Source organism: Salvelinus alpinus, chromosome 26 (genome assembly GCF_045679555.1).
Source record: "Salvelinus alpinus chromosome 26, SLU_Salpinus.1, whole genome shotgun sequence".
Lineage (NCBI taxonomy): Eukaryota > Metazoa > Chordata > Actinopteri > Salmoniformes > Salmonidae > Salvelinus > Salvelinus alpinus.
Window position 1 is genome coordinate 40,858,210 of NC_092111.1, and position 15,648 is coordinate 40,873,857.

Genomic DNA, 15,648 nt, shown 5'->3' on the forward strand with positions numbered 1-15,648 from the left:
GGAGTGAACAGCTCGTGGCTGGGGGGGGTGTGGGGGTCCTTGATTATGTGTGGGGTCTGTCACGCTATGAGCTCTAGTGAAAAGTAGTGCACTATATAGGGAATAGGGTGCCATAGGGCTCTGGTCAAAAGAAGTGCACTATATAGGGACTAGGGTGCCATTTGGGATGCAGCCAGGACTCTAAAAGTTCATAAAAGTAGTTCAGGATTCCCAGCTGGTACAGCTCGTAGAGACAACACAATGCTACAGTTGGCTAAGCTAGCAATGAACAGTTCACCTCTGTTACATTTGCCATCTTAGTGCTAAACAATTTCAGCCCCCCAAAAAATACCTAACTGTTTTCTCTGTTTCTCCTGTAGGATCTCCATCCCTTCATCGTGACTGGTGTGTCTATTGTCCTGTAGGATCTCCATCCCTTCATTGTCCTGTAGGATCTCCATCCCTTCATCATGACTGGTGTGTCTATTGTCCTGTAGGATCTCCATCCCTTCATTATCCTGTAGGATCTCCATCCCTTCATTATCCTGTAGGATCTCCATCCCTTCATTATCCTGTAGGATCTCCATCCCTTCATTGTCCTGTAGGATCTCCATCCCTTCATCATGACTGGTGTGTCTATTGTCCTGTAGGATCTCCATCCCCTCATCATGACTGGTGTGTCTATTGTCCTGTAGGATCTCCATCCCTTCATTGTCCTGTAGGATCTCCATCCCTTCATCATGACTGGTGTGTCTATTGTCCTGTAGGATCTCCATCCCCTCATCATGACTGGTGTGTCTATTGTCCTGTAGGATCTCCATCCCCTCATCATGACTGGTGTGTCTATTGTCCTGTAGGATCTCCATCCCTTCATTGTCCTGTAGGATCTCCATCCCTTCATCATGACTGGTGTGTCTATTGTCCTGTAGGATCTCCATCCCTTCATTGTCCTGTAGGATCTCCATCCCTTCATCATGACTGGTGTGTCTATTGTCCTGTAGGATCTCCATCCCTTCATCATGACTGGTGTGTCTATTGTCCTGTAGGATCTCCATCCCTTCATTGTCCTGTAGGATCTCCATCCCTTCATCATGACTGGTGTGTCTATTGTCCTGTAGGATCTCCATCCCTTCATCATGACTGGTGTGTCTATTGTCCTGTAGGATCTCCATCCCTTCATTGTCCTGTAGGATCTCCATCCCTTCATCATGACTGGTGTGTCTATTGTCCTGTAGGATCTCCATCCCTTCATTGTCCTGTAGGATCTCCATCCCTTCATCATGACTGGTGTGTCTATTCATCAATCAATCAATTTCAAATGTAATTTATGAATCCCTTTTCACATCAGCTGATGTCACAAAACGCTGTACAGAAACCCGGCCTAAAACCCCAAAGATCAAGCAATGCAGAGGAAGAAGCACGGTGGCTAAGAGCAACTACCTAGAAGGCAGGAACCTAGGAAGAAACCTAGAGAGGAACCAGGAGGAAGTATTTAACCACATTTAAATGAGAAACATTGGTTACTAAAACGAGCTGGGCAAGCTTGAGCATTGCTTACTTAAACGAGCTGGGCAAGCTGGAGCAGAAACTGAAGTGGACCTCCTCACCTGTACGACCTCCACCAGGACTACAAATCCCATGTCTCACCTGTACAATCTCCAACATCTCATCACGGCTGATGTACCCATTCCCATCCAGGTCATACATGCTGAAGGCCCACTTCAGTTTCTGCTCCAGCTTTCCCCGTGACGTGACACTCAGCGCGATGATGAACTCCCGGAAGTCGATGGTGCCGTCGTTGTTGGTGTCGAACGTTCGGAAGACGTGCTCGGCGAACTTGGAGGCATCTCCGTACGGGAAGAAGTTGGCGTAGATCTTCTTGAACTCCTCCACGTTCAGGTTGCCGCTGGGACAGTCTTTCAGAAAGCCCTAAGGAGAGCGAGAGAGAGAGAGTGTGAGAAAGAGAGAACAGAGAGAGAGAGAACCGAGAGAGAGAGACAGAACAGAAAGAGAGAGAACAGATAGTGAGAGAGAGAGAACTGAGATGGAGAGAGAGAACAGAGAGAGAGAGAACAGATAGAGAGAGAGCTAGAGAGAGAACTGAGATAGAGAGAGAACAGTGGGAGAGAGAGAGAACAGAGCAATATAGAGAGAGACCAGAGAGAGCGAGAGAGAGAGAACAGATAGAGAGAGTGAGAGAGAGAGAACTGAGATAGAGAGAGAACAGAGAGAGATAGAGAGAGACCAGAGAGAGCGAGAGAGAGAGAGAACAGAGAGAGACCTTTTGTAGCCCTCGTTCCATTGCCAACACCAGCAGATAGTACCCACGACATCATTCTCTGAAAACAGACTTTATGTCCAGCATTCATCAAGTTTCAAGTTTTATTCATCGTATTTACAGTATACACACAGTACACACCATCCAACCGAATGTTTACTTGCAGGTTCCTTCTCAACAACTAAACAACAATAAGAACATATAAAATATAAGACGGGGAACTTAAAGTAAATGGCTCAGTAGAATAGAACATTTTTTATATAAATAGAGTAAAATAATAAAAATTTGAGCACAAGTATAAATCAAATCAAATCAGATGTTATTTGTCACATGCTTTGTCACATACAGGTGTAGACTAAATGCTATGTGTCACATACAGGTGTAGACTAAATGCTATGTGTCACATACAGGTGTAGACTAAATGCTATGTGTCACATACAGGTGTAGACTAAATGCTCTTTGTCACATACAGGTGTAGACTAAATGCTCTTTGTCACATACAGGTGTAGACTAAATGCTATGTGTCACATACAGGTGTAGACTAAATGCTATTTGTCACATACAGGTGTAGACTAAATGCTATTTGTCACATGCTTTGTCACATACAGGTGTAGACTAAATGCTATGTGTCACATACAGGTGTAGACTAAATGCTATTTGTCACCTACAGGTGTAGACTAAATGCTATTTGTCACATACAGGTGTAGACTAAATGCTATTTGTCACATACAGGTGTAGACTAAATGCTTTGTCACATACAGGTGTAGACTAAATGCTATTTGTCACATACAGGTGTAGACTAAATGCTATTTGTCACATACAGGTGTAGACTAAATGCTATTTGTCACATACAGGTGTAGACTAAATGCTCTTTGTCACATACAGGTGTAGACTAAATGCTATTTGTCACATACAGGTGTAGACTAAATGCTATTTGTCACATACAGGTGTAGACTAAATGCTATTTGTCACATACAGGTGTAGACTAAATGCTATTTGTCACATACAGGTGTAGACTAAATGCTCTTTTACACATACAGGTGTAGACTAAATGCTATTTGTCACATACAGGTGTAGACTAAATGCTATTTGTCACATACAGGTGTAGACTAAATGCTGACTTATGGGTCCTTTTCCAAAAATGCAGTCAAGATAAAGATTTTTTTTTTAAATACATAAACAAATTAATATAGTGACATGAGGAATAAATACACAGTGAATAACGAATAATAATAACAAATAAAAGTAACCTGGCTGAATACAAATCAAATCAAAAAGTGTATTTCTTACATACGCCTAATACAACATGTGTAGACCTGTACTCCCTGACAAAGGCCATGCAGCCGAAACGCGTTAGAGTTTTTAAACTTCTTTTCCATTGAACATGCCATACAAATAAAGATATTTTAATGATTTATATGAAGAGTGCCTTGGTCCTCCTTTCTTTCTGATGACCGTGAAATGCTTACTTAAGAGACCTTACAAGCCCTACAGGAAGTAGAAAGTACCATGTTTATCTACAGGAAGTAGAAAGTACCATGGCTATATACAGGGAGTAGAAAGTACCATGGCTATATACAGGGAGTAGAAAGTACCATGTCTATATGCAGGAAGTAGAAAGTACCATGTCTATATACAGGAAGTAGAAAGTACCATGTCTATATAAAGGGAGTAGAAAATAACATGGCTGTATACAGGAAATAGAAAATAACATGGCTATTTACAGGGAGTAGAAAGTACCATGTCTATATACAGGAAGTAGAAAGTACCATGTCTATATACAGGAAGTAGAAAGTACCATGTCTATATACAGGAAGTAGAAAGTACCATGTCTATATACAGGAAGTAGAAAGTACCAAGTCTATATAAAGGGAGTAGAAAATACAAGCACCGAGTCGATGTGCAGGGGTGCGCGATAATTGAGGTAGCTTTGAACATATATACAGTGCTTTCAGAAAGTATTCAGACCCCTTGACTTTTCCACATTTTCTTACATTACAGACTTATTCTAAAATGGATGGAAAAAAAAATCCTCATCAATCTACACACAATACCCCATTATGACATCACAATACCCCATTATGACATCACAATACCCCATTATGACATCACAATACCCCATAATGACATCACAATACCCCACAATGACAAAGTGAAAATAGGTTTTTAGAAAGGTATGATTATGTGTGGGGTCTGTATAGTGCACTACTTTAGACCAGAGCCCTATGGCACCCTATTCCCTATATAGTGCACTACTTTTGACCAGAGCCCTATGGCACCCTATTCCCTATATAGTGCACTACTTTTGACCAGAGCCCTATGGCACCCTATTCCCTATATAGTGCACTACTTTTCACTAGAGCCCATAGGGTGTATAGAATAACTCTCTGACAGAGCTCCAGAGTTTCTCTGTGGAGATGGGAGAACCTTCCAGAAGGACAACCATCTCTCCACCAATCAGGTCTTTATGGTAGAGTGGCCAGACAGATGTCACGTCCGTGGTTGAAGGAAGATCAAAGTGCAGCGTGGTAAGCGTACATTTTCCTTTATTATGGAATGACGCCAACAAAACAAGAAACAAAATAAACGACTGTGAAGCTTCCGAGGGCTATAGTGCCACTAACACAAGTCATCTACCCATAATCACAGGTGGGAAAGGGCTGCCTAAGTATGGTTCTCAATCAGACACAACGATAGACAGCTGTCCCTGATTGAGAACCACAACCGGCCAAAACATAGAAAACCAAATCATAGAAATAAAGGACATAGAATGCCCACCCAAATCACACCCTGACCAAACCAAATAGAGACATAAAAAAGGCCCTCTAAGGTCAGGGCGTGACAACAGAAGCCACCCCTCAGTAAAAGGCACATGACAGCCCACTTGGAGTTTGCCAAAAGGGACCTAAAGGACTCTCAGACCATGATAAAAAATATTCTCTGGTCTGATGAAACCAAGATTGAACTCTTTGGCCTGAATGCCGAGCATTATGTTTGGAGGAAACCTGGCACCATCCCTACGGTGAAGCGTTGTGGTGGCAGAATCATGCTGTGGGTATGTTTTTCAGTGGCAGGGACTGGGAGACTAGTCAGGATCGAGGGAAAGATAAACAGAGCAAAGTAAAGAGAGATCCTTGGTGAAAACTTGCTTTGGAGCGCTCAGGACCTCAGACTGGGGTGAAGGTTCACCTTCCAACAGAACAACGACTGTAACGACTCTCGTCGTTGGTTGAAGGAGAGGAGGACCAAATCGCAGCGTGGTATGTATCCATATTTATTTGAATACTTTTTTTAAGACGAACAAAACAATAAACAAAACGAAACCCAACGACGCTACAGTCCTGAACTTGAGAATATATAAAACACAAATAACGCACGAACAGGAACAATCACCCACAAACAAACAGTGAGAACAGCCTACCTTAATATGGTTCCCAATCAGAGACAACGTAAAACACCTGCCTCTGATTGAGAACCATATCAGGCCAATTAGACAACCCTAAACCAATGAAACACATAACATAGAATATACCCACCCAGCTCACGTCCTGACCAACTAAACAAAGACTAAACAAAGGAAATAAGGTCAGGAACGTGACAACGACCCTAAGCACACAGCCAAGATAACGCAGGAGTGGCTTCGGGACAAGTCTCTGAATGTCCCTGAGTGGCCAAGCCAGAGACCGGAAATGAACCGGATCAAGCATCTCTGGAGAGACCTGAAAATCAATCAATCAAATTTATTTATAAAGCCCTTCTTACATCAGCCGATGTCACAAAGTGCTGTACAGAAACCCAGCCTAAAACCCCAAACAATGCAGGTGTAGAAGCACGGTGGCTAGGAAAAACTCCCTAGAAAGGCAAGAACCTAGGAAGAAACCTAGAGAGGAACCAGGCTATGAGGGGTGGCTAGTCCTCTTCTGGCTGTGCCGGGTGGAGATTATAACAAGATGTTATGTTCAAATGTTCATAGATGACCAGCTGGGTCAAATAATAATAATCACAGTGGTTGTCGAGGGCGCAACAGGTCAGCACCTCAGGAGTAAATGTCAGTTGGCTTTTCATAGCTGATCATTAGTTATGCAGCAACGCTCCCCATCCAAACTGATAGAGCCTGAGAGGATCTGCAGAGAAGAATGGGAGAAACTCCCCAAATACAGGTGTGCCAAGTAACGTCATACCCAAGAAGTCTCAAGACTGTAATCGCTGCCAAAGGTGCTTCAACAAAGTACTGAGTAAAGGGTCTGAATACTTATACAAATGTGATATTTAAGTTTTTTATTTGTAATAAATTAGCTTTTTTATAAAACAATTTTTGCTTCGTCACTATGGGGTATTGTGTTCAGATTGATTAGGAAAAAAAAAAATCCAGAAATTATAGAATAAGCCTGTAACCTATTTTTTTTTTTTAAGTCAAGGGGTCTGAATACTTTCGTAAACACTGTAGGTAGGGTAAAGGATAGATAATAGACAGGAACAGCAGTATACTGTAGGTAGGGGTAAAGTGACTAGACAACAGGATAGATAATAGACAGTAACAGCAGTATACTGTAGGTAGGGTAAAGGATAGATAACAGACAGTAACAGCAGTATACTGTAGGTAGGGGTAAAGTGACTAGACAACAGGATAGATAATAGACAGTAACAGCAGCGTATTTGGTGTGTGAATGTGTGTGTAAGTGTGTGTGTTGGTGTGTGGCGTCAGTATGCTTGTGTTGGGATGTCAGTGTCAGTATGTGTGAGTGTGTTGGGTAGAGTCCAGTGTGTGTGTATAGAGTCAGTGCAAGAGAGTTAGTGCAGTTAGTTCGGGTAGCCATTTGATTAGCTATGTAGCAGTATTGTTTAGTAGTCTTATGGCTTGGGGAGTAAAAGCTGTTCAGGGTCCTGTTGTTTTCAGACTTGGTGCACTGGTACCACTTGCCATGCGGTAGCAGAGAGAACAGTCTATGACTTGGGTGCCTGGAGTCTTTGACACTTTTTTGTGGGCCTTCCTCTGACACCGCCTGGTATAGAGGTCCCGGATGGCAAGGAGCTCGGCCACAGTGATGTACTGGGCTTTGTCAAAACCCTCTGTAGCGCCTTGCAGTTGCCGTACCAAGCGGTGATCCAGCCAGTCAAGATGCTCTCGATGGTGCAGCTGTATAACTTTTTGAGGATCTGAGAGCCCATGGCAAGTTTTTACAGCCTGAGGGGGAAGAGGCGCTGACATGCCCTCTTCACGACTGTGTTGGTGTGTGTGGAGCATGTTAATTCCTTAGTGATGTGAACACCGAGGAACTTGAAGCTCTCGACCCAAATCCACTACAGCCTTGTCGATGTGAATGGGGGCGTGCTCGCCTCTCCATTTCCTGTAGTCCACAATGAGCTTATTTGTCCTGCTGACGTTGAGGGAGAGGTTGTTGTCCTGGCACCACACGGCCAGGTCTCTGACGTCCTCCCTAGAGGCTGCCTCATCATCGACGGTGATCAGGCCAAGCAACTTGGTGTCGTCAGCAAACTTAATGACGGTGTTGGGGTCGTGTTTGGCCACGCAGTTGTTGGTGAACAGGGAGTACAGGAGGGGACTAAGCACATGCCCCTGAGGGGCCCCCGTGTTGAGGATCAGCGTGGTGGATGTGTTGTCACCTACCCTTACCACCTGGGGGTGGCCCGTCAGGAAGTCCAGGATCCAGTTGCAGGAGGGAGGTGTTCAGTCCCAGGGTCCTTAGCTTAGTGATGAGCTTTGAGGGCACTATGGTGTTGAACGCTGAGCTGTAGTCAATGAACAGCATTCTCACATAGGTGCACCTTTTGTCCAGGTGGGTGAAGGCAGTGTGGAGTGCAATAGAGATTGCATCGTCTGTGGATCTGTTTCGGGCGGTACGAATTGAAATGGGTCCAGGGTTTCTGGGATGATGGTGTTGATGTGAGCCATTACCAGCCTTTCAAGTATAATACAGGAAGGAACAATTTATAGTCAAATATTTACACGTGTTTTGGGGGAAGGGAGAATTGGCTGGAAAAGTGTTCAAATTGTGCAGTATTTTACAATAATAATAAGAGACTGGAAGCAGCAGATGTGATGTGTGTCTGTAGCTTGTGTGTGTGTGTGTGTGTGTGTGTGTGTGTGTGTGTGTGTGTGTGTGTGTGTGTGTGTGTGTGTGTGTGTGTGTGTGTGTGTGTGTGTGTGTGTGTGTGTGTGCGTGCGTGCGTGTGTGTGTTAAGGTGTGTTAAGGTATGCGTGTGTGTGTGTGTGTGTGTGCGTGCGTGCGTGCGTGTGTGTGTTAAGGTGTGTTAAGGTATGGGTGTGTGTGTGTCTGTAGCTTGTGTGTGTGTGTGTGTGTGTGCGTACGTGCGTGTGTGTGTGTGTTAAGGTGTGTTAAGGTATGCGTGTGTGTGTGTGTGTGTGTGCGTGCGTGCGTGCGTGTGTGTGTTAAGGTGTGTTAAGGTATGCGTGTGTGTGTGTGTGTGTGTGTGTGTGTGTGTGTGTGTGTGTGTGTGTGTGTGTGTGTGTGTGTGTGTGTGTGTGTGTGTGTGTGTGTGTGTGTGTGTGTGTGTGTGTGTGTGTATTTTTGTGTGTCGTTTTCTGAATGGAATAATGTCTGGGGTAACGGTTTAGGGGGTTTGGGGTAAGGGTTTTGGGGGTTAGGGGTTAGGGTTTAGGGGTGAGGGGTAAGGGGTAAGGGTTTAGGGGGTTAGGGGTAAGGGGTTAGGGGGTTAGGGGTAAGGGTTTAGGGGTTAGGGGTGAGGGGTAAGGGGTAAGGGGTAAGGGTTTAGGGGTAAGGGTTTAGGGGGTTAGGGGTAAGGGTTTAGGGGGTTAGGGGTAAGGGTTTAGGGGTTAGGGTTTAGGGGGTTAGGGGTAAGGAGTTAGGGGTAAGGGTTTAGGGGGTTAGGGGTAAGGAGTTAGGGTTTAGGGGTAAGGGTTTAGGGGTTAGGGTTTAGGGGGTTAGGGGTAAGGGTTTAGGGGGTTAGGGGTTAGGGGATAGGGTTTAGGGGGTTAGGGGTAAGGGTTTAGGGGGTTAGGGGTTAGGATTTAGTGGTTAGGGGTAAGGGTTTAGGGGGTTAGGGGTTAGGATTTAGTGGTTAGGGGTAAGGGTTTAGGGGGTTAGGGGTAAGGGGTTAGGGGTAAGGGTTTAGGGGGTTAGGGGTTAGGATTTAGTGGTTAGGGGTAAGGGTTTAGGGGGTTAGGGGTAAGGGGTTAGGGGTAAGGGATTAGGGGTAAGGGGTTTCCCTGGTTAATCCAGTATTATCGTTTCAGTAGTGGTTTCCCTGGTTATTCCATTATGTATCTTATCAGTAGTGGTTTCCGTGGTCTGAAAAGGCCAGGGATAAACACCTGTTGGAGATTAGGAATATGGTCAATCTGTCCTCTGTCACCTTCTACCACTATGTTAGGAATAAGGTCTGTTTGTCCTCTGTCACCTTCTACCACTATGTTAGGAATAAGGTCTGTCTGTCTGCTGTCACCTTCTACCACTATGTTAGGAATAAGGTCTGTCTGTCTGCTGTCACCTTCTACCACTATGTTAGGAATAAGGTCTGTCTGTCTGCTGTCACCTTCTACCACTATGTTAGGAATAAGGTCTGTCTGTCTGTCCACTGCCACCTTCTACCACTATGTTAGGAATAAGGTCTGTCTGTCGGCTGTCTCCTTCTAGCACTATGTTAGGAATAACGTCTGTCTGTCCGCTGTCACCTTCTACCACTATGTTAGGAATAACGTCTGTCTGTCCGCTGTCACCTTCTACCACTATGTTAGGAATAAGGTCTGTCTGTCTGTCCGCTGTCACCTTCTACCACTATGTTAGGAATAAGGTCTGTCTGTCCTCTGTCACCTTCTACCACTATGTTAGAGTTATGATTACGGTGTGCGTGGGTATTTGTCTGTGAGTTTGCGTGCGTGTGTGTGTGCGTGTGTGTGTGTGTGTGTGTGTGTGTGTGTGTGTATACTGTCTACTGACCTTGTACCACTCCTGTAGTTCGTGGTCGGAGAACTCTGTGTTCTCTCTCAGGTCCTGAAGCATCTCTGGGCGCAGCTTGCTGTTCTGTTTCCCCATGGCAACGATGCAACACCGTGGCGAAACACACTTGGTCTCTGAGACAACCTCAGCGATGGACTACAGCGGCAACAACACCTACCAGGTCCCCTGGTCACAACCTGCCAATCACAGAGAGGGAGAGGGAGAGGACGTGAGCGACCAATAACAGACTAGAGAGAAAAGGTCAGCAACCAATTAAATCAGGAAGGAATCTGAAACCAAATAATGAATTAGATACGTTTCTATGGGCTGTAGCCATGACAACTGGTGTATGCCGTCCAATCAAAGGTCATCCCTACAGTTGTAGAGAGACAGGCAAAGATCAGTGACCAACACAAGGCCACCTACCTACTGTATGTAATGTCTTCCATTACAACAAAATAAAAACAAATCTGACATTTTGAGCCTAGGATTCAAACTGTGTAGTAACATCTTGTAGTGTTTAACGCAAAATGCAATGGTATTACAACCACTGGGTGGAAAGGTTCAATATCAGGGGTTATCTGTATCTATATAACTCCAGATATCTGACATGTTATTCGATATATGGAGTAGACAATGCATGTCCTTAGTTTCATCTACGGAGCTAGGATATTCTCCACAATGGGAAAGATTCTACATGTATCCAATGCGGACCTCAGAAATATCCCTGTTACCGTATGAGTCATCCTTTCCATCATATTCAGTAGTAGGATACAAGGCACGGAAAGGCAAACATCATCATCATTTAATCCAAGTAGTTGCTGTTTTTAAAAATTGCAGGATGGCAAAGCCAGAGCTACCAATCACAACACCTGTTTTCTGTAGAGACGCAGACGTAGGACAATCTTGCAAAAAATATGCCATGCCCTGTTTGTTACGGACGGTGGATGCCGATCGGGTCGTCATCAACGGTCCCTCACAGTACAGATCCAATGTGGTCCCCCTCCAAACTGTCAATGCATAAATCATGAATCGGAATTGTGTCGATATTGCAAGGAAATATTGTTATTTCACAAGGTAGCTATAGAGATCGGCTTCATTCCCGACGAGAAAATGAACTGGAACAAGCTAGCTAGCCAGCCAAGTCGGTAGTTAGCTAGCTAAGTTAGTTAGATAGCTTATATTAACCAGTAGTACAAAATATGCCTAAACGTTTTAAAACGTTAGCTGTCACCTTAAAGCTTGATAGGGGGTCAAAAAATGAAATAAAGAATCCCTCGACCACGCCCACAAACTGGGAAAAACAAACAGTCATTCCCATTCACCCCCATTGTAAAACAGCCAACTTTGTCATACATTTTTTGTTATACAGAAATGACAAAAATGCAGAAAAGCTGCTGTGTTGTTCAATGTACATGTAACCAGGTCAAAAAAATCCTGACCAACGGATGGCAAATGTAGGGAAACAGCGCCTGCGAGAAGAGCCCTGTGGCTTGCGTTTGAAAAGGATAACGTTTTTGCCAACGGGGTAACCTAGGTAACCACAGGTTGTTTTCCCCACAGGCAGGCTTCTATAGCTAGATAGCTAGTGCTACTGGCTGCTGGCGAAATTAACAAACGCGCTATGTTACCAGTTACTGTGCTTTTAGATTGTGGTTTGCGAGCGCCTTTATCCAGACGGATTATAGCTAGTGTCTGAAAGAATTATATGGATTTAATATTTGTAAACTTATTGAGCATGTCCTCAAAACTCAAGTAAGCATCAGAAACTGTGCCCATTTTAATATTAGGGAGGACAATGATTGGTTTTATAAGCATGGCCTTGTTTCTATTATATTGGATGACTTTCATTCATATTCCGTTCACCCAGTTCAATGTAACATCAATAGGTTTAGGCTACTACATGATATTAACATTTTCCCTATACTCATCAAGAGGTTGCTACAACCTAGCCTATGAATTTACAACGTGGGTGCACAGGTCGAGATATATACAGTATTTTTGTAATCAAGACGACAGACAGTGACACATTCAATACCGCCTTGCACATTCTTGCCTGCATCTAGCTGATCTAGGGTATAATCATTAGTCCAACAGTTGCAAACAAGAGTTTCTATTGGACAAAATCCAGGTATGTTTATCCCCGTTTCATTCCATTTGCTTCCGTTAAATTTAAGAAAGGTTTTTCAACAGAATCGGCGGAATGAATACACCTCTGATCACACGCAAACACAGTTCACTTTCATAGCAGCCACATACAAACAGCACTTTGCTCATTGTAATTCCTTCTTGCATCTACAAGCTCTTCTCCTCTCTCACCATTTCCCTTCACTTGTGGACTTCAGTGCACAACACATTAGCTGTCTGTTACCAGGCAAAAAAACCTTTCCAAGTCAAATCTTCATATCATAACCGCTAACCGCTACACACAGCATACATCGTTGTCACCATATTAGGTAGCTACTGTAATATTATAGTCAACATAGCTACTAGAACTAACGCATTAGTAAAGCCCGCTACAATCGTGCAGTACAGTGTACAGTCAGCAAGCAGTTTAGCAGTTACACCGGCGGGCACCAGTGGCAATCAATTAATACAACCAAAAGCTTACTTTGACTTGGAAGGGTCCCAGTGTTCGATAGCCATAGCCAGCTAGCTAACATGGCATCCCTAGAGGTTTGAGCCGGGTGTTTGAGTAGGCTAAACTAGCTAGCTGCATTCACTAGCTAAGTAAGGGAAAGTTTAAAAAAATTACTACGAAATATAACTTCCTCTAGAAGTTGTCATAATTACTGTGTAAGTCTATGGAAGGGGGTGAGAACCATGAGCCTCCTTGTATTTAAGTCAATGTACCCTTAGGAGGATGGAAGCTAGCTGTCCTCCGGCTACACCATGGTGCTACCCTACAGAGTGCTGTTGAGGCTACTGTAGTCCTTCACTGCAAAACAGTGTGTTTTTATCAATTATTTGATGACCTGAATATATTTAATATAGTTTTATCCATCATTTTATTTTCATGAATTTCACTGAGGAGGATGGTCCTCCCATTCCTCCTCTGAGGAGCCACCACTGATCAAATAGCATATCAAGATCCAGATCTGGACCTCAGTCAGGAGAAGCATATCTGGAATCAATAAGGCGTCATACCTTGAACGTGCTGAGAAAACACAGATACACCATGTATACAGTCAGTATTTGTCAACAGGAAGAGAGAAAACAGGACGTGACATATCTCAGGACATTGAATGAGTCCATATCCGGCCATAGGCAATGTCCACGTGTGATATTCTGAGTAATCCCAGTATCATATCTGTCTAAAAGACGCATCTGTATTCAGAGTGTCAGGATACGGTGCAAATCCACACAACTCTAAATATATACATTGGACATGGTCTGTATTCTGTAGAATATCAAACACGTCATGCAAAGATATCCACTGATATGGACCCTTTTTCCACCCAGTGAGATGTATAATGCATTCCTGTTCAGAAGTGTTTTATCTCAATGTGCAACAGTTCATTTCCTGTTCTCTCCTATTTAACTTGTAACTATTTAGTATGTAGGGCTTTCCAACACTCACTACACGAAGGCTCAAAACAATTCACAAACCCGTTCGGGTTAATCCTAAACGTCAACGTTAGCCTCCGCTATGACGTCAATGAGACAGACTGGGTTGATCTGTGGTCAGCTGTGTGTTTAATATGAGTCAGAGAAGAGAAGATCCACTAATCTCTACCTCATCAGAACGATACAATACCAGACAGTAGCCTATATCACCAGCTATTAGATATATAGTCTATATCTGGAGCAGTCTTTTCACCAGCTATTAGATATATAGTCTATATCTGGAGCAGTCTTTTCACCAGCTATTATAAATATAGTCTATATCTGGAGCAGTCTTTATCCCAGCTATTAGATATATAGTCTATATCTGGAGCAGTCTTTAAACCAGCTATTAGATATATATAGTCTATATCTGGAGCAGTCTTTTAACCAGCTGTTAGATATATAGTCTATAGCTGGAGCAGTCTTTTAACCAGCTATTAGATATATAGTCTATATCTGGAGCAGTCTTTTAACCAGCTGTTAGATATATAGTCTATAGCTGGAGCAGTCTTTTAACCAGCTATTAGATATATATAGTCTATATCTGGAGCAGTCTTTTAACCAGCTGTTAGATATATAGTCTATAGCTGGAGCAGTCTTTAAACCAGCTATTAGATATATATAGTCTATATCTGGAGCAGTCTTTTAACCAGCTGTTAGATATATAGTCTATAGCTGGAGCAGTCTTTAAACCAGCTATTAGATATATATAGTCTATATCTGGAGCAGTCTTTTAACCAGCTGTTAGATATATAGTCTATAGCTGGAGCAGTCTTTAAACCAGCTATTAGATATATATAGTCTATATCTGGAGCAGTCTTTTCACCAGCTATTAGATATATAGTCTATATCTGGAGCAGTCTTTTAACCAGCTGTTAGATATATATAGTCTATATCTGGAGCAGTCTTTTAACCAGCTATTAGATATATAGTCTATAGCTGGAGCAGTTTTTTAACCAGCTGTTAGATATATAGTCTATATCTGGAGCAGTCTTTTCACCAGCTATTAGATATATAGTCTATATCTGGAGCAGTCTTTTAACCAGCTGTTAGATATATAGTCTATATCTGGAGCAGTCTTTTAACCAGCTATTAGATATATAGTCTATATCTGGAGCAGTCTTTTAACCAGCTATAAGATATATAGTCTATATCTGGACCAGTCTTTTAACCAGCTATTAGATATATAGTCTATATCTGGAGCAGTCTTTAAACCAGCTATTAGATATATATAGTCTATATCTGGAGCAGTCTTTTAACCAGCTATTAGATATATATAGTCTATATCTGGAGCAGTCTTTAAACCAGCTATTAGATATATAGTCTCTAAATCAGTATCAACATACCAAGCAGCTTCCTGACTCCAAATCAACCAACTAGACAAGAACAGCTGAAGTTAACATACTGGACATCATTATGTGTGTGTGTGTGTGTGTGTGTGTGTGTGTGTGTGTGTGTGTGTGTGTGTGTGTGTGTGTGTGTGTGTGTGTGTGTGTGTGTGTGTGTGTGTGTGTGTGTGTGTGTGTGTGTGTGTGTGTGTGTGTGTTTATGTGGGTGTATGTCCGTCCCACCTCCCCCAGTGAATGTAACTCTCTCTGTAATAAATCACATGAACCTTTCTGACCTCTAATCTCATTCAACATACATCTGAGTTATTAAAAGTGTGTGTGTGTATAATGTACTGTACGTGTTCACATGTGTGTGTACAGTACACGTGAGAGTGTGTATCACATATGTGTTTCGGTGATGTACTGTACGCGTTGTGTGCCTCTGCCTCTGCCTGCTTGTTTTTAGATTTGTCAAGTCCAATTGACTCAGCTCTTTTTGGCCAGAGCAAGCACCCTT

The 15,648-nt window shown here is 43.0% G+C and overlaps 1 protein-coding gene across 2 annotated transcripts in view; it reads right to left on the minus strand.

The window, feature by feature from the left end:
- LOC139555315 (hippocalcin-like protein 1) overlaps positions 1-15,648 on the minus strand; it is a 101,312-nt gene that overhangs the window by 11,329 nt on the left and 74,335 nt on the right. For both annotated transcript variants that reach the window (XM_071369018.1, XM_071369019.1), the window contains 2 exons: positions 10,198-10,394; positions 1,627-1,908 (listed from right to left, as the gene is read on the minus strand). In XM_071369018.1, coding sequence (XP_071225119.1) covers positions 1,627-1,908; positions 10,198-10,293 — 378 coding nt within the window. In that variant the 5' untranslated portion in view covers positions 10,294-10,394. The remainder of the gene's footprint in view (positions 1-1,626; positions 1,909-10,197; positions 10,395-15,648) is intronic.